Source organism: Apostichopus japonicus, chromosome 12 (genome assembly GCF_037975245.1).
Source record: "Apostichopus japonicus isolate 1M-3 chromosome 12, ASM3797524v1, whole genome shotgun sequence".
Taxonomy (NCBI): domain Eukaryota; kingdom Metazoa; phylum Echinodermata; class Holothuroidea; order Aspidochirotida; family Stichopodidae; genus Apostichopus; species Apostichopus japonicus.
Window position 1 is genome coordinate 28,558,108 of NC_092572.1, and position 20,010 is coordinate 28,578,117.

The 20,010-nt window shown below is 37.1% G+C and overlaps 1 protein-coding gene and 1 long non-coding RNA gene across 14 annotated transcripts in view; one reads left to right on the forward strand and one right to left on the reverse strand.

Moving 5' to 3' along the window:
• LOC139977162 (uncharacterized) overlaps nt 1-16,879 on the reverse strand; it is a 293,518-nt gene extending 276,639 nt beyond the window's left edge. For 5 of the 13 annotated variants that reach the window (XM_071986345.1, XM_071986347.1, XM_071986346.1 and 2 more), the window contains exons 1-4: nt 16,611-16,879; nt 15,338-15,410; nt 9,100-9,910; nt 160-430 (exon numbers count right to left, since the gene is read on the reverse strand). In XM_071986345.1, the coding sequence (XP_071842446.1) occupies nt 160-430; nt 9,100-9,910; nt 15,338-15,369 (1,114 nt within the window). In that variant the 5' untranslated portion in view covers nt 15,370-15,410; nt 16,611-16,879. The remainder of the gene's footprint in view (nt 1-159; nt 431-9,099; nt 9,911-15,337; nt 15,411-16,610) is intronic. The other 8 variants (XM_071986348.1, XM_071986339.1, XM_071986342.1 and 5 more) reach the window with 3 other exon arrangements.
• LOC139977218 (uncharacterized) overlaps nt 1-20,010 on the forward strand; it is a 262,539-nt gene that overhangs the window by 228,948 nt on the left and 13,581 nt on the right. The window lies entirely within an intron of this gene.

Sequence of the window (20,010 nt, forward strand, 5' to 3'; positions counted from 1 at the left end):
ATCAATACTTAAAGTGGGATCTTTCTGGGGGTAGGGGTGGGGAAGGGGGATAGGGCAAGTTGGGGGCAGGGGTATGGCTTTTTAAGTAAGTGCATTTTGGAAGTACCAAAGGTGAAGCAAAAGACATAATTACAAGAGAGCTTGTGATTATTGGCCTACCTCTTAGCTTCATGTACGTCTCTGTTAATAAGTGAGTATGGTTGATCTTCAGCTCAGTGAGTGCATCAGTTAATCGATTCACATTTGAAGGGTGTATGTATCCTCTCTCTTCAAGGGCAAGCAGAAAGTTCTTTGAGCACAAGGGACTTGTAATAATGGTCTGCACTTGATCAGGTGGTAGTGAAAAGTAGCGGCCTAAATTCCCACAGTCAGTTTGGGTTAGCTTTAAAGAAAGTTCTTCTTTCAGTTGGCTGAAGGTGAAGATGGATGCCTATGGAAGAGAGAAACAACAATAATAATAATAATAATAATAAATGAGGCTTATATAGCGCCAAATCAGTAAACAAAAGTTACTGCTCAAAGCGCTTTACAAAGAAGTAAAGTGAAAAAATGGGTCAATCAATCCAATGAGTTAGTTATTCTTTGCCAACTAATCACATCAATAACTTTCATTTTAGACTAGCCTTGGTCAGAAAATTTCTGAGATGTGACAATGTTTGAGATGTAACCAACAGCTCATCTGAGACTTGAATTTCTCTTGAGCTCCACATAAGAGAGTAAGATTCTGGTTTCTCGCACAGAAGATCAACATACTAAATGAAGTCAAAGCAGCTACTGACCTCTGACCTCTGATCGGCTTACTGGGATATACTGTACATCACATATATTGTAAGGAAGGAAAGAAAATCTACAAAACCACATCTAAAGTTAACTGTGTGTTCTCCCATTTGTTTCTAAAACTTATTGATATTTAGGTGAACTGACCTATGACCTCTATCTAATAAGAAAGTAAGAAAGTTATTGTAGATGTATATACATTATTTAGGGTATAGTTGTTAACAGACATTTCAATGCACACAGTGTAATGTGCAAAAGTAATTACTGATCTATTCTACTTTACAGAATGATTTAAGGACAAACAATATGTATATCCTTCATTATGTACAGTGCTTTAAAGCCAATTCCAACAAACAAAATATCGTTAAAAGAGCACTAGCTATCTGCTCACTGAAAGAAGACCTTTCAAACTTGATATGATTTCACAATTGTATAATATATAGTACTTTCAAAGCAAACAATATCTTTGCAACAGTTCAGTCTAAGCTGTTTGACTTTTGTAACTCCATTGTCAAATCAATTAAGGCTTTACTGCCAGGTCAGGGGGAAACTGTAAGACACTTCCGGCTACTGGTGGTATTACTGGTCACGTTTGCACAAAGCTCTCTAAACTTCAGATGCCTAACATCCTTTGTTTATTGCTTTACTGCTTGCAAGCATTTCTGGAACCAGTAGGTCAGGTGGTCACAGCAAAACAGTGGTTGACACCTAGATGTAACCTTCTATCAGATGAGATGCAACCACAGATGATTAATGCACCAAATTAAGCCATAATTGCCTCATAATTTGTGGCTGAAATGCTTTGAGGCTACAAAACATTACATTCTGTAAACGATTCCATGTAGTACCAAGAGAAAATATGTCAAGAGCATTGCTCAAGCAATGTGGCAGAAGAAGCAAAACACCATGACGCTGTCAAGTATTACAATATCTTAATACATAGAGGTATTGAGATGTATAGGGCTTTATTGTTATTAAGTGTACATAGTCTACACTGCACATTTGTGACGTTTTACAAATTTATGAAGGTTTTGGTCCTGTTGGGATGTCATCTACAGTTAACATGCTTTAATGTGTGTACAGAGGACTGTACTGTAGCCATTGTCTGTCATTTTCTAACAAAACTAATCTAGAACGTCCTCCAAGTTGCTTTGGTGTATGTGCAGGGCTGTAGCCACAGTCTGTTCAAAAACATGAAATCTTATACTGCACAATGCAGTTAGAATGATGGAATTGATAGACACATTTTGCATCTAACCCCTAACCCAAAGAAATTATCCAAGGGGTGGACAATACTGTGTCTGAGACGCCTCTTTCAGGGGGACATCAGACTCCCTCTCCCACTTCAAACTCTGTCTAGATGGCATTGTCAACTGCATGTGTAAAGTTTAAGAAACTGGCTGGAGTCTTGAATATTTTGGTGTTTAGGCATCACATGCAGACACAGAAATACACCCACACAAATACACCTACAGTACTGTACAGGCAAACTTGAAATTTAATAAAGGTTCCAATGCTTTCAGCATAGGAACTTAATAAGACACCAAAATGGCAAACTACAATAAGGGTTTGATGAAATAACTGGTTGCGAATCAAGACATTGCATAAATTTCAAGGCTTTCACATATTTTGTCCCTGCTGACCTCAAATGGCCTATGACCACAACCGAAAGATAAAGAGTTCACCTAATCAATTGAGGGATATTCATGTGCTAGACTACAGTGAGACCCATCCATGTTTCTCTTTCATACTGTATCATTTTGACAAGAATTTCCCATTTTTGACCTTCATGAAAGCAGGATTCATCTTATCACTAAACAAGAGCCCAAAGGCACTATGGTTCCTTGCTTATAAGGACTTTAGAAGCACTATCCTAAAATTGTTATTTCAGGGTTTAATGTACACACACAATATCATTGCCATAAATATCACAAATCAATGATTGGTCCTTTTGAGAATCAGTTGACTTTTGTTAGATTTGTTTATATAAACTTGCAGAATCATCCTAACTTTACTTAATAACTTTGGTTGCACAGGAGTCAACCCATGGACATTTAAAATATGGCCACACAAATTCAAAAATTCAACAACAAGAAACTAATACAGGTCACTGGAGGCACTATTCCAAGGTCATGTGAGGTCAACAGAGGTCCACCTCTCAAAACCAAACAAAACCGCATGAAGGTCACGCAGGGGTCAACCATAGACAATTTTGATCAGTTTGGAGACTGAGTTTTTGACCCTTGTTGACCTTGGATGACATGACCATAATGTTTGGAAACGATCGCTTACCCTTTACGCAACTAGTCCAAAAAAAAACATATTTAACCCATAATTGACCTTTGGTGACCTTGGATTACATAACGGATATTTTGGAAAATGTGCCCCTTCATTCACAACTGGTCCCAATATAACAGCTATTTTATATTTTGTAATTGGAAGTTGTTGCAAAAATTGGCATGAGTGGGCAGATTTTTTGCCCATAAGCGACCTTGGATGACATGACTGTTTTTATTAAAAAGTTCCCCTCATTGATGTGCACATTCTCGCATAATTGTTATGCACTCCAATGTACACACACAATGTTATTGCTAAAAAGGTATCAAATCCAACCTCTGGGGCCTCATAACTTAAGAACCGTTTTGTCTATAGAACACAGAGCCCTATAAAATATTGACAAACTGTTTTTCTTTGCCCTGTATCTCCTATTAAAAATTAGCATATATTTTATATAAAAACCTTAACCTCTGATTAACTTTACACCCGAAGGTCGCACACGGGTCAACCCATGGACAATTTTGATCGGAAGACCATTTGAGATCTGAATATGGCCACAAGAATTCAAATAACCAAAGAAACTAACACAGGTCACCAGAGGTCAACAGAAGGTTGAAGCTGTCTCATGGATTACAATAGCGTAACTCAGACATTTTGTTCTCAAGCTATTGCAGAAATACTAGTTTTTGACCCCTAATTGACCTTTGATGACCTTGGATCACACGACTGTTATGGTTGAAACGATCCCCTACCCCATTTACAACTAGTTCTAAAACAAACATGTCACACCCTGTCAATGGGAGTTATTGCTTTGTTTATTATTTGGCTTTTTGGTCCTAACTGACCTTTGGTGACCTTTACAAGCAGCGAAAACAATAGGGCCCACCTTCTCACTATGGCGAATCTAGATACCAAGATTGATATCAGTTCAACTTTTCCTTGTTGAGTTACAGTGCACCCAAGCAAGTGTTACAGACACACACATATGCCAAGCTGACTCCATAGGTTCCTTTTGCTAAAGCAAGGAACCAAAAACACCGTGATTCATATCTACATGACATCCACCTGCTAAGTTTGACATCCATTCAATTTTCCTTGTTGGGCTACTATATTTTAATTGGCTTGACATTGTGAATTCTGCTGACCTCAAATGACCCTCCACTATATATGAGAAATCATCTACTCAATATTAGTTATCCACATATTAGTAGTAAACAATCCATCCATCCATTATTCCATCCATCCATGTTTCATAATTTGAGATATCATGTACTGTATACCGTAGGGCTACTAAGGAATATGCTGCAGCCTTGGTCACATTGCATGTAAACTGTACAGTTAAATGTGAGTAGATCATTGCAGCAGCTGATCAAACTCAAATGGTAAATATAAGTGATGGTGCTGATCATACTGATTTTGTTTTAACAAAATTTAGGCAGGCAATAAAGCAGACATTCATTGCTTGTGATCATTAGCCCCATTGTTTGCTTTAAAGAGGAGCACACTGTTCCCTTTGTGGTCTCTGGCAGGCTTTACCACAAGCTCTGTTATGACTTGTTTGTTAGAGGAATTTTCTAGTAAAAAATGGGGGCCAGTCCTTCCTGTCATATGATCTTTTGTCTTTGTATTTCACTATTTAAGCCTTGCCATGTGATGAATTGCAGTTTCTGTGATAGAGTGCTTGAAACATTGGCTCTTCCTGCCAGAAAATTTGAATCTAAGGACCGACCTACATCAAGACGTGACGTCAGTGCATCACATTGGTCACACTCAATCAGATCTCACTCTAGGCTTGGCCTTGATATGCTACACAGGAGTGTGTATAGACTTCGCATATGCCTGTGAATAAAAAAGATCTCACTCTACGCTTGGCCTTGATTCACTACACAGGAATGTGTACATCACAGGGAAATTTCCATCTACACCCTATTTTGCTTCAGCAATTTTAACTTTCCTGGCTACAGTGTAGCTTGCTAATGATAGCGTCCCTGCAGCCCCCCCCCCCACCCCAACGAAGTGAAGCAATGACGTCACCGTCGATCTCCAATGTTCAAATCATATTATATTAAGTTGGCGCAAGGTTAAAAAATTCACTTCTCCTGAATCATAGGATGAAAACATTCCAAACATCCCTAGGACTGTGGCGATGATAATTCCAAATCCAGTACTCATAGGTCAGGCTTTGTTTCGTTCTTGATTAAGTCTTTATAGTTATTTCATGTTCTGTGTAATCTCTGGAGGAATAAGTTAAAGGTATGGGAAGACAGTCTGCCTACTTCCTGGAGAATTTGTGACCAAGGCTTAAGTAAAATCTTGTCTCTAGGGTGGGGAAAATGATTTCTCTCAAAGCTTCTTTGTTTTTCTTTAAATTTCTATAAAACACTCAAGTTTGCAAGCAACTCTACCATTCACCAAGACACTCCAAGCTGTCATGCATGTGCAGTAGAGACAAGCTAGAAAACTGTAAGAAATTAGTCACATTAATTTCAATACAGGTAAAGAGTTCATCTTTTAACTTTGCCCCAAACCCCTAAGGAGCCTAGTCAGTTTAATTGTGCCTACCTTCTGTATATTACCTGTGAATGTATGCACTATGCAGGTTAGTTCTGTGATAACAATGTGCACACAGAGTAGCAGCCCTTATTAAGTGTAATTTGAATTAATTAGTTTATTGATCTCCTGTTATGGCAGAATGCACAAAGAATGAATTTATTATTTAGGAATTAATACCTGTAACAGCTATAGTGAGTCTACAGGTACAGTTATTACTAAATTGTAATGTGTGTAAATTCTGTATCATTTTAACTGAACATTGTTTAATAGCTGTTTACAGGGTTGATTATGGCACTTATATTCCCTCAGCCATAATGTGCGTATGGTTAAGTCCTAACCTACATTGAATTAATGTGAGAGAATTGAAAGTGCTTCAGGTTATTGGTCCATTGAGAAACAACATTGGGATATTTATAAGTTTTATTATGTATTGCTGTGATTATGTCGAGCTTTACCCGTCACTCTAATGCACTCACATTTATTTTTCAGTTGGTATAAGTGTCGCCTATTCGAGCTATGTTTAGATCCCATGATGCAATGCTACACTTTTACTAGTTGCCATGGTGACAGGATTTGCTGAACTTTCCATCAACTTCTGGGTTGAAAGATTTGTAGCAATATATTTTAGTAGATAGGACTGCGGCTATATTAAGGTTTTGTTAGAATGTTAGCAAGTATTAGCAGCCCTAATAGTCACTCCTAATTGGTACAGATAATCATCAGACCAGATAAAGCTGATATTCTATGTGATATAGTCTCTGCTTTGTAGCCTACTTTTAGTCCAAGGGGTTGCCTAGGTACATGCAGCCTAAACAAAGGTGTTTGCTGCCATGGCAACCTGTTGTCTAAGTCAGAAGTTGCAAATGGGCCAAAGTGGTTAAAGTGCTACTTGTTGTTACTATTACTAGATGAGGGATTTCCCCGTTAGAGTTTACTGAAAAATTTCCCGCTCCTGAACTTGACAGTCATTTGTTGCTGTTAATTAGCTACAAAATTCATCATAAATTTGATTTTTCTTTCTTGACCTATAACTATGGGCTTCTGTTGGGCACACAACATCTTGTCAGGAGTCATTATAGCTAAGTATTGTGTGTTCATGTACGGGTATTTTAAAGGGCATGTTTTCATGGACTGCAGGGAAATAAGTTTTTCTGAGCGAGTTTTCAAGACTTTTTAAATCCTAGTAATAATACTGTATTAAGGGTCTACACAGTTTATATAATGAAAGAAATTTCAGAGGATTTTGGCATTTATTCGCCCGGTACTGTATGTATGTGTTGCTATGAGAGGCTTTGCTACTTCAATCCTATTAACACTTTCTTCTCATTTTTTCTCTAAGTTCATTCATATTATAACAAAATAGCAATAAGTGTGATATAAGGAGATGTTCCTATACATGTACCGAACCAAAATATGTTTCTATTGGAGGTCTACATTGTTTTTTATAATGCAAGAAATTTCAGATTTTGAAAATTATTTGCCCTGTACTGTATGTATGTGTTGCTATGAGAGGTTTTGCTACTTCAATCCTATTAAAAATTTCTTCTCATTTTTTCTCTAAATTCATTCATATTGCCTTAAAACAGCAATAAGTGTGCTCTTAGGAGATGTTCGTATGCACCAAACCCAAATAAGTTTCTATTGGAGGTCTACATTGTTTTTTATAATGCAAGAAATTTCAGATTTTGAAAATTATTTGCCCTGTACTGTATGTATGTGTTGCTATGAGAGGCTTTGCTACTTCAATCTTATTAACACTTTCTTCTCATTTTTTCTCTAAATTCATTCATATTATAACAAAATAGCAATAAGTGTGCTCTTAGGAGATGTTCGTATGCACCGAACCCAAATATGTTTCTATTGGAGGCCTACACAGTTTTTTATAATGCAAGAAATTTCAGAGGATTTTGGAATTTATTCGCCCTGTACTGTATGTATGTGTTGCTATGAGAGGTTTTGCTACTTCAATCCTATTAAAATTTTCTTCTCATTTTTTCTCTAAATTTATTCATATTGCCACAAAATAGCAATAAGTGTGCTCTTAGGAGATGTTCGTATGCACCGAACCCAAATATGTTTCTATTGGAGGTCTACACAGTTTTTTATAATGCAAGAAAATTCAGAGGATTTTGGAATTTATTCGCCCTGTGCTGTATGTATGTGTTGCTATGTCAGGTTTTGCTGCTTCAATCCTATTAAAATTTTCTTCTCATTTTTTCTCTAAATTTATTCATATTGCCACAAAATAGCAATAAGTGTGCTCTTAGGAGATGTTCGTATGCACCGAACCCAAATATGTTTCTATTGGAGGTCTACACAGTTTTTTATAATGCAAGAAATTTCAGAGGATTTTGGAATTTATTCACCCTGTACTGTATGTATGTGTTCCTATGAGAGGTTTTGCTACTTCAGTCCTATTAAAATTTTCTTCTCATTTTTTCTCTAAATTTATTGATATTGCCACAAAATAGCAATAAGTGTGCTCTTAGGAGATGTCCGTATGCACGGAACCCAAATATGTTTCTATTGGAGGTCTACACAGTTTTTTATAATGCAAGAAATTTCAGAGGATTTTGGAATTTATTCGCCCTGTGCTGTATGTATGTGTTGCTATGTCAGGTTTTGCTGCTTCAGTCCTATTAAAATTTTCTTCTCATTTTTTCTCTAAATTTATTCATATTGCCTTAAAATAGCAATAAGTGTGCTCTTAGGAGATGTTCGTATGCACCGAACCCAAATATGTTTCTATTGGAGGTCTACACAGTTTTTTATAATGCAAGAAATTTCAGAGGATTTTGGAATTTATTCACCCTGTACTGTATGTATGTGTTCCTATGAGAGGTTTTGCTACTTCAGTCCTATTAAAATTTTCTTCTCATTTTTTCTCTAAATTTATTCATATTATAACAAAATAGCAATAAGTGTGCTCTTAGGAGATGTTCGTATGCACCGAACCCAAATATGTTTCTATTGGAGGTCTACACAGTTTTTTATAATGCAAGAAATTTCAGAGGATTTTGGAATTTATTCACCCTGTACTGTATGTATGTGTTCCTATGAGAGGTTTTGCTACTTCAGTCCTATTAAAATTTTCTTCTCATTTTTTCTCTAAATTTATTCATATTGCCACAAAATAGCAATAAGTGTGCTCTTAGGAGATGTTCGTATGCACCGAACCCAAATATGTTTCTATTGGAGGTCTACACAGTTTTTTATAATGCAAGTAATTTCAGAGGATTTTGGAATTTATTCACCCTGTGCTGTATGTATGTAATTGCTATCAGAGGTATTGCTGCTTCAATCTTATAAAAATTTTAGTCCCAAATTTCATATTATTTCCAAGACTCGCAAAAGTAGTACAAATAAACGTAATCTACAGAAGTGTTCGCAGTCACTGATACCTAACTTGGTAGTTTTTCTAGCCTATTTTCATTATTCTAGATGTAAAATAAAATTCCTGTTTACTTTTTTACACTATCCTACTGTACTTACTGTGCTGTATACAGTCAGTATTCCTGCTATTGTTGCTGTAAACATAAACCTGTTTACATCGTTTATCCTGATTCTAGGCAACCAATCATCAATAACTCGGAAAGTAAACAATGTATGATTCTCAGAGAGAGAGAAAACAACAACAGCATCATCAGCATGGAGAGACACAGTATGATACCAACATGATACAAACACCAGACCAAACTCACTGCTTACAGTGATACTGTGTGCAGATGGGTAGCCTGATGGTGTGTTGTATTCATGTAACATCACTCCCTCCATGTTGTATCTAATGGCTCTAGCATTGAGTGTAGATATAAACAGATTATCTCCATAAACTGTTATATCTAAAGGATAATCACTTACAAATCCTTTCAAGGTGATTGTCTTGATTTTATTTAAACTAAAATCAAACACAATCACCTCGTTAGAAGACAAACCAATAAATATCTCCCCCTCTCTGACAGTCATACAATTGGCTTCTCTATCGCGTAACTGATCACTGTGTGTGGGTATGTCGTCTGTCTTGATATTGAAGACATCCAACTGATCATCACACACAGTGATTATACGAGAATCATCCAAGAATGAAACACAACGAGGCGGCCATCTTGAAGGATTCTTAAATTCTTTAGAATAAAACCGAGTTATAAATGGCGACGAAGAATCAGGAATGTTTAATGCAAACAGGTCTATGAATGATGTGTCTTCGTTGTGACCGCTAACAGCAACTTTGGTAGAATCCAACGTCATATCACGCAGCTGCCAGTCGCCTTCACCGGTAAACCTGGGCAAACGCGTACGATGAACTCTATTATATACAAGGCAAAAAAAAGTACAATATTAGGTCAAGTTTACAAGGCCGTGTCCATGGTAACGGAGAATGTTGTCAGACACTATGCATATGGTCGCTGGAGAATGTACGTTTTCATAACAAAAGCAAGAAAATAACGGAAGCTGAAGCACCCTCCCCCCAAAGTGTCAATACTAAATAATAAACAAAAAATAAAGAAATAAACAAACAACTAAACAAACTCACGGATCGTATATTTGCGAACATGTTGAGAGGAATTTCGCCCTAAACACGAGCTCTGGGATATGGAAATAGCTATTTACACGATTGAGTGTATCAATTCATATGACATACAGTATAAGCGATTGGCCCGTAAGACGGGTTTCGTCGAGCACCCGGATCACGGGCAAGGGCGGCGGAAGCACTTTTAATCTGGGGGGGCACCGACATCAAAGGGCACTTTGCAGAAATTCGATTGGACTGATGCAGCCTTATATTTAGTACCCTTTATAACTCTTATTGTATTATCTTATTTGCGTATACACATCACTCCATTAAGGCCCCCCCCCCCCCCCCTCAAGGAAAATATGCATACTAGCACTGCAATATCCAATGAACAAATTGGGAAACAAGGAACAAGTTTTCTTTTGAGACAAAATGAGGTGAAATCATGCTAGTTGCTAATGTAGAGTTTATTTCTTGTTAATATATCTTAACAAATTTTTTCCATTCGAAATAGCTTTGAGTTTGACCGACAGAAATTCATTAAAAGTCAGGGGCGTAGCCAGGATTTGCAAAGTTGTATGCACGACTATCTGAGCGGAGCGCCACCATCGGTTGGCGCGGAGCGTAGAAGAAAATTTTTTGTTTTACAAACCCTTCAGATGGCCGGAAACGGCCCTTCCCGAGTGTTCATTCTGGTTACCTGGCCTCTAATTGCTAATTTGAGACACCTCAATTTTTATGTAGAAAAAGGGCACATTTTTAACCTGAGGAAAAGTGGGGGGGCACGTGCCCCCTGTGCCCCCCCGGTTCCGCCGCCCTTGATCACGGGTGAACATTATGCTGTGATTTATTAATTATTAAAATTAACAAACAAACAATAAAATAATTGTGGATCAATGAGACGCGGGGGCTTAATAAGGTTTCTCAGAAACTTGGCATATCCGCTGGTGATTATGTGTATTATATTCTCAGACTGAAATTCTCCCCGTGCAAATTAAGAAAGAACGTAAAAAAGAATTAACAGGAAAAATTTACAGAACCTGATCGAAGCCCCCCCCCCCCCCCCCGCCAATTCAGAATAAATTGTAAACAACTATCAATAAATAAGCAAACAATTACACTAACGGATCGAGTTTGTTGAGAGAATTTTCGCTCTAAACACGAGCTCTATAAGATAAGGAGATACATGTTTACACGATTGAGTGTATTAATTCATATGACAGTATATAATAAGCGATTGACCCGTAAGACGGGCTGTCGTCGAGCGCCCAGATCACGGGCGTACATTGTGCTGAAAAGTAACAACACATGGAAACGATCGATGAAATATTTATGATATAATACAATATCTTTCTTACCCGCCCGTTCCCTATATGGAGTATACTATAGCTGTTTACACGATTGAGTGTATCAATGCATACTCATAGGACATGCAGTATAATAAGCGACTGGCCCGTAAAACGGGCTTTCGTTGAGCACCCGTATCACGGGTGAACAATATGCTGTGATTTCTTAGTTTAAAATTAAGTAAAAAATAATTGTGGATCAATGAGGCGCGAGGGCTTAAATAGGTTACTCAGAAACTAGGCATATATAGCCGCTGGTGATTATGTATATATTCTCAACTGGCTGACCCCTCCCCGTGCAAATTAAGAAAAGAACGTAAAAAAAGTAAAACAATTAATTTATATACTAGCTGTTGACCCCAAATATGTTATATATTCAAATATGCCGGTCACCTTTGGTCAAAATTCTTAGTTTTAATTGCAACCAAGGAAGTTTTCCTCACTCGGATTTTCAGTCATCTTGTGTGTTACTTAAAAATGTATGAGAACAATTTTGAGAGTAAAAACCTGAAGGAAAGTATACTTTGAATACTTATAGCAATTTTAGCGTGCTGTAATTTGGGGCATGCATATACTGACTATACCGGTCCCGACCTTTACGGACCTTAATTCTCCAAAAAGCTTGCAGTTGTCTGCAGCATGCATAGCAATATCGCCCTATTGATCATTCTTCCTCTGTTGAGAGAGTCCTTTAATTAATTAATTTCGGGTGGGAAGATACTGGTCCCCTGGCCAACTATCAGAAGTACAACACCTAACAGAAAAGAACTGATCCAGGACCTCTGCACAATTTTGCAAACATACACAACGGGGCGAAAGTTTTTAAATCGATGGCGCTATACCAATGTAAATAAAGCGAAAATGTAAAAATAGATGGCGGGCTTCCACAATTCATTATCAAATAAAGTTTTACACTCTACAAAGCGGCCGCAATGTGCTTTTCGCATTAGGGGACGTCATATCCTTATCAAAGATAGGCTTAATTGTAAGGATATATCATATAGAAAGTGCATTTCCATGAACAACAGGACCCCTTGTCTACGCTTATATCCTTCACAAAGAAGCACATCCAGAAGGGAATTTCAAATATTGTGCAGTATTGTAGTGAATTACCAAAATTTATGATATTGCCCGTGTACGGCGTTAATCTGTTTTCTGAGCTCCAAACCCGAAATGCGAACCACAAAAAATAGATTTATGGAAGGGGTCTTGCGAAAAGTTCCTCTGGTTCAATATAATATGGATATTTCAAAAACATTTAATGGTTGTATATGGCATGAGAAATGCCTAAAGCTAAATTATACTTTCGTTTAAAATATCTACAGCTCTTCATTGTTCACTAATCAAATCAAATCATACAAATACCTCATTTATACGACAAAGTATATTAATGGTACGTTAATAATAAACCTGGCTAATGATTCATAGATAAACCTGGCTTTTATCCGTATGACATCTATTCAATAAGATCAATAATAAAAGTAAAATGATACATTAATATGCTTCCAAGTCTCTGCGAAGGAATTTCTCACACTTTAACAGCTTCCGGTGAATTCGTCACCCCCCCCCCCCACCAGGGCTTTAAACAAATTCTAGTGATATAAAACAAAATCGTTCTGAAAAGTAATATGTGTGTGTGTTTCAAAGCGCTATTCGAGAACAAGAATATCCAAACCTACACAGATCCAGGACACCAGGGCTAAAAACACATCCCAAGGAATGGTCCTCTTGAAAAGAAATAACACCGCGGCGTAAATATTCTGGTAAGGCGGATCCCAACGAAAATAAAATAACCTTGCGCCCATCCGCCAAAGACAACGTTTAAAAAAAATCACTTTCTTACGTCTCTTCGTACACCCACCAAAATGGTAAGTAAAGCGATTTAGGGGGAGGGGCTGTGGGGGGGCTGTTGCTCCTTGCTATACGCCACTTAAATATTTCAAAACGCTTCAATGTCTGAGGGCTTGGCCCTCTAAGCCCCGCCGGGCCTCTTTCTAATATATTTGACGATTAAGCAGTTAACATGATGATTCTTTTAATGTAAATCAATGAACCAGTTATCGAGATCCCGATGTTTGTTTGACCGCTCAGATATTTTCTGCAGACGCCGATAAATTGCTCGCAAAAAACAGCGGGGGACGCTAAATTAACATGTGATTTACCATCATGTCTATGTCTAAGCTAGTGAAGTTAAACAAAGCTGCCAGTATCTAAGTCTTGTTTGATATTCTTCTCTATCGTGAGGTTTCCTTCAAGATATATGCTGTCCGGAAACGATGCTTTGAAAACGAGCTTATTGCCGCCAATGTCACATGAATAACTCACAAGAGAGTGAAAACGGCTGTTTACATTTATTAGCAAATGCACTGCTTGTAACTATGAAATGTATCTCAACAGAACAACCTAACACACACACACACAAACTATAAGACTTCCCTTTGAATTTCAAAAAATATAAATTTCGCATTTTTCCTCATTATTTCTAATATTCATATTACACAGCCTCAAATACGAGAGTGCAACCCTTTTGCTTCATTATGAAGAGAGATAAAGAATTTAAAATTAGATTTACGGCCGAATTTAAGGAATACTGAAATTTCATCAGTGAGTAATACTATATTTATAGGTCTGTGTGCTAAGTAAACCTGTTTGTTTCTACACACGGGTGAGTCCTGAATGTATCAGTGACGTTGACGTCTTATATAGAATGACCTTTGACCTCATAAAAAGCTATATATTTGTACTGACCCAGGTGAATGTACTTACAAATTATGAAGTTCATTTAAGTTGCACCTCTGGAGTTATGGTGTTTACATGATTCTCAGACTGATCTTTGACCTCCACTATAAATACATAATGATTCTTGCACTCACTAATATGGATCTCTATACCACACATTCAGCCCATTCAAGTTTCAATATTTGTGGCACTGTCACAACAACATTATCAGACTTTGACCACTATTGACCTCACATGAGCTTTGACCCCAACATAACAAAATGCTTTCTTTGTACTCACTACGGTAAAGTGTCTTACAACGTATGTTTTAAGTTTGGAGTTATGTTTATATAAAGATTATGTGTTGTTATTATTATTATTATTATTATTATTATTATTATTATTATTATTATTATTATTATTACAAGGTTGTAATTTTTAGACCTCATTAGAACATAATAAGTTTCTTGAACTAGCTTAGATGGATTCACATACGACGTATGAATTTCATCTAAACTTTAATTTAGAGTTTTTACAAGGTTTACAGACTGTAACCTGTGTTGAACTCAAGTGATCTTTAATCTCCATATAAAACAACAAATTATTGTCCTCATTAAAGTAATTACACACACTAAGTATTAAGTCCATCCGAGCTTGGCTTATGGCTAGAAGTTTAACGACGTTGTCCTTCCTTCTTGAGTTATCTTGTTTATAAAGTTTTCAGACTTCGACATCAGTTGACGTCGTATGTCTATTTGCATCCTCCAATTTTAATTGGGTTCTTTTACTAACTTAAAGACAAATCCATATACAATGCATAAACTTCGGCCATCATATACTTTTTGAGTTATTGTGTTTACAAACACAGTGTCGCATACACTCGGACGCACCCGCACAAATAACGACATCACCATCAAACAAATTCCTTATGCCTCCGCTAATTTAATGAAAAAAGAACCGAGGAAGAAATTAACCGTAGCATCGCTGAAAGGAACACATGGATATATTTATGACATATTAGAATAAAGCATTGTTAAGTGGGAGATGGGTGTAACCTTCAGTCTAAACAGATGGGGGACTTAATACGGTAAAGTGGGAGGAGGGTCACATAAGAGGCAATTGATTAAGGCGGGTTACTAAAGAGGGTATTACTTACGGTGTGATTGTGGGATCGTCCCAAATGCCCATCTTCTGACAGATTTCTCAACGTTGTGTACGATCCTGCTCAACTGAACCGAAATAATAGTACTTAATTAAAGGTTCATACTAATCATATAACACAAGTGCAAAATGTTTCTGTCTTTTGTATAAGTAAGCAGTATTGCACCTTTAACATATACTGATTTGAAAACTATATATATAAATATGTCTAACATACGCACAGCGTTGTTGTTCTATGTAGACATGTTCAAAAGGCTACTTTCGGAACACACAAATTAGATACAAGGTTTAATTGATGTTGAGAAATAAACAGCATAAAATAAGTGCGTCCCAGAAGTGATTGAATCTTTGGAAGAATTAATGTGTTGAACTAAGTACAGTCAAATTAAATCATATTTAGTAGAAATATCATTTTTAAAATGTACCTCAAATGCAGTATCAAATGGTATTATAAATAACTAGTGTGATGTATATAAACAAAATAGTGTAACAGTGAGAAATATTGATGCAAACATGTTAGTTCTCTCATAAAGATTTCCATTGATGAACTAAGTACTTTACTAGTTGACAATAGGCTTACACTGCAAGAGCGTCAAGAGGAGTCTACAGTTTTTCATCTGAATTGAGTTTGACCTCTCACTAAGAGTGAATGTTTTATTATGGAGTGATATGTAAGCTTCAGTAAGGACGCTATAATAACTTCACGCTTAAACATGATATACTAATATCTATTCAGTCAAAGAATATTCCCATAGCTGAACTGAATTTCATTGTCTAAAATATTCACCGGAAATCTTAATTCATCACAAACTTTGATGAACGCATCTGGCAACAGTTCTATATTGTGTGTTTCTCCGTGCACAATGTACGAAAACAATACAATAAATAAGTAAACAATTTATGAAGTGTAATGATGTTAGTTAACATTATATATCAGGACTGTAATAGCTTGTCAAGATCATCTGCCATTATGAAACACATATTACTTAGAATGAGCAGGAAGTTGTTAACCTACACTTCCTGTAGTAGAAACGGTTTACAGGTAAAGGGTATACATTGAAATAACTATATCTAGCGTTAAAAGCAGTGTATTAAGATGGTGGTCTCTGTTAATTAACACGATAGACTACCTTTCTCTTTAAACTTGTGTCATAGTATACCCGCTACTGGAGTACCCCATAACGCTACCTTCTAAACCATAGCCATTGACAAATATAATACGAATAACTGTGTACTGCTGTAATACACACAGAAAGGGTAACACTTACATTGAAAGCCTCTCTAATTCACTTGTGTGATGTTGCCGTGTGAACCAAGGATCCTTTGAATCCTTCTTCGTCAACTAAGTTAAAACACACTGAAACTGATCACGAATAGTATCCTGATATGTAAGTCGGAGAGGACGAAGTTACCCCAATGTAGTAAGAACGACGTTATGGAAATACGATAAATATAAATGAGCTGTGAGAGTGGCAATATGAAAGCAGATTATTACACTGAACAGCACTGTACATATCAATACTGATCGCGTGAATGATAAACAACGCCCACTCTAACACGTACGAGACTGTGATTTGATCTCCACAGTTGGGTTCAAAGGTTCATTTGTCAAGTCAACTATTGTAGATTTTCTTTTCCTGTATTTCCCCTTTCACAGTAGAATGAATATATGATATTTATTGTGTAGCCACACGACTATGGCAAGCCATATGGGACAAACACCGTATAATATATCCGCGTACTAATACGAATATACGCGTATTAATTCGAATATATACGCGAATTACTTCAGACAATTGGCATGTCCTATAGCTTTCACAAACGAGTTTAGAGTGATATCACATTGTAGCCTCTCCAGGGCAATAAATGAGAGACAACAGCATGATTTAATACGTGTATATACTCGAATACACGTATTTACTGGAATTAGTATGTGTACATATTCCAATTAATCCTCATATATATTCGAATTAATACGTGTTTGTATTCGAATTAATACACGGATATATGATTGGCAAATAATATGCATATATATTCGAATATATACGCGTATATATTTTATTAAATACTCGGATATATTATGCGGTGTTTGTCCCACATGGCTTGCCATATTTCTGACCCTGTGGGACAAATATACCATATTATGTACCCGTATCAAATCGAATATATACACGGATACTTGATTAGCCAATCAGAAGGTCGATTTATATGGTTGTATTAAATCGAATATATACGCGTATAATTTCGAATGTATACGCGTATTAATTCAAATATATACACGTATTATCATCTGATTTATTTCGTGTGTATATTCGTGCATATATGCGATTTAAAACAACCATATAAATCGACTATCCGATTGGGCTTATCAAATATTCGTGTATATATTCGAATTAATACGGGTACATAATATGGTATATTTGTCCCACAGGGTCAGCCTTAAATGGGAACACAATTCCCATATATCTAGCCACTACTCGAAAAGTCTACACATGAACATCTATTGTAATGGTTGCGGCATTTGTGAGCATGCGCATAGGAGACTCTTATATATAAGCTGAATCTCTCTTTACGTGAAGAATCAAGCAACAACTGGTTGTCTTGTAACTATGCAATGAACACAACAATTTAATTATAACGGTTGATTAATATTACAGTTTCTACACGGCGTTTCCAACTAATCTATAGATAGCCGCAACCTCCGAGAGAACGTGCAGAGGAAAGAAAGAACAGAAGTTAGATGTAAAAATCAGTTCGCAGGTTACCTTAATTAAACGTAAAGTTGTTTTATTTATTATCATTACGTCACGGAAGGCCCGCGCATAGCCTATATTACGTAGTAACATCAGGCCCATGTTATTGTATTGGCCGAGTTTAGTTTTAGATTGAATACGTAATGAACGCGTACCCGCTGGACCGACCGAACCGCGGAGACGCAAACATGGTTCAGATTTTTGGGACCGGTCCCATCACTAAATTCCCGGCCTAACCTCTCTTCCCCTGCCCATCAGTCCCTTTATGAACAACATGAAATAGGCATATCTTTATAATCACTCATATGACCTGTACACTTCCATCACAAACAATAGGGCTATTGTACACATTATGGAGAAGCTATAGCCATACATATCGTATCATAGTGTTCAAGTTTGACAACTGCTGACTTTAAGTGAACACTTACATCAAATCGTGTACAAAGTATACAATACACAAGGTTATGATACCACGCATGTATGAGCTCCTTCCCTGTTCTGGTTCTGGATATATTGTACTTTTGATATATTCACATTTAGCTCTCTGCTAACCCGATATGACCTTTGACCCCACCACAAATAATAGGTTCGCTGAACTAGTTACAGGAAATCCGCGTGTCAAATATAAGACCTGCATATGCTACCTTCCTTGAGATTTTATGTTTACAAGAGTTTCACCCTATTTCCCTCTGTTGACCTCAAATGACCTTTGACATTCATGAAGAACACTACATCGTCTACTCACCAACTACAAGCTACACACCATGTTTGAACTTCCTGCAACTTGTGCTCACTGTACAGAGGGCTATGCATTTGTACAGAATATTTGTATGTTGTCTTGTGGCAGCAAGTTCTACATAGTGTTAATCTGATGTTATACAAACAAAGGGGAATCGGTCTCCATAAAAACCTATCAAACCTAACCCCTAAAAGGCTAAAACACTGGCCCATCCTACCGACTGTAACCACGACTTTAAGTTTCCTTAATATTCGGTTCATATCCCGTAATGTTAACAATTCCCGAACGTTTCCTTATTAAATTGACCAAACCCATAGAAGTATCTCCGTCCGTTATATTGAAGTATAACATTTAATCAATGTTGGTCGGAATAACCAGCAAGGTTGGGCGAAATGACCATGCTGGTTGGACGAAATGGTAAGGTCGGTCAAAATGGCAATTGGGCAAAATGATTATTGGGCGAAGTGACCAGCTTCCATCTCAATAAGACTCTCGCTTGGCAGGTTAGGCCTCGACGCCTACCCTTACCAACGCTAGACCAAATATTTCTTGGTCGGACATGACTAGGCCTATAGGTAGCCTTGGCTATACGTTATAAAAGTAACTCCTATGACCAGGCTTCATTTGCATATTTAAGGCCAGGGTCATTTCTTGATCGAACATGACTAGGTAGCCTTGGCTATACTATAACATTATAAAAGTAAGGCCTATAACCAGGCTATGCGATACCAAGGCATACCCGATACGGCACACATTTACTTACATTTTAGTATTTGCTAGGTTACTGTTTGATTGAACTTGTGGAGGCCGTTGTAACTGTATAGTTGTAACGTGTGGTATTCCACAATTGCCTACCAATTATAGGGCCATCTAGACCTATAACTGACAAATGTTAAATTAGGAGAAGGGTTCAGAGAAGTATGTTGTTGGTGTATTGGGACCCGTTCCACACCCGGGGATGGCGCGAACTCAAAGCAAGCTTAAGCTAGGTCGCAACACTTCAGTTAGTCAACATTTTTATTCTACTATATATGTATAGCTAGGAATACTAAACATTGCTCTGAACTAGAACACAAATGTTTTTGAAAGAACTGAATGGTCCTCTTGCTAGCCCATAGGCCAGATTAAGCCTACTTAGTTTAAGGGCACTAGGCGATTCCTGTATCTGTCTTGCAC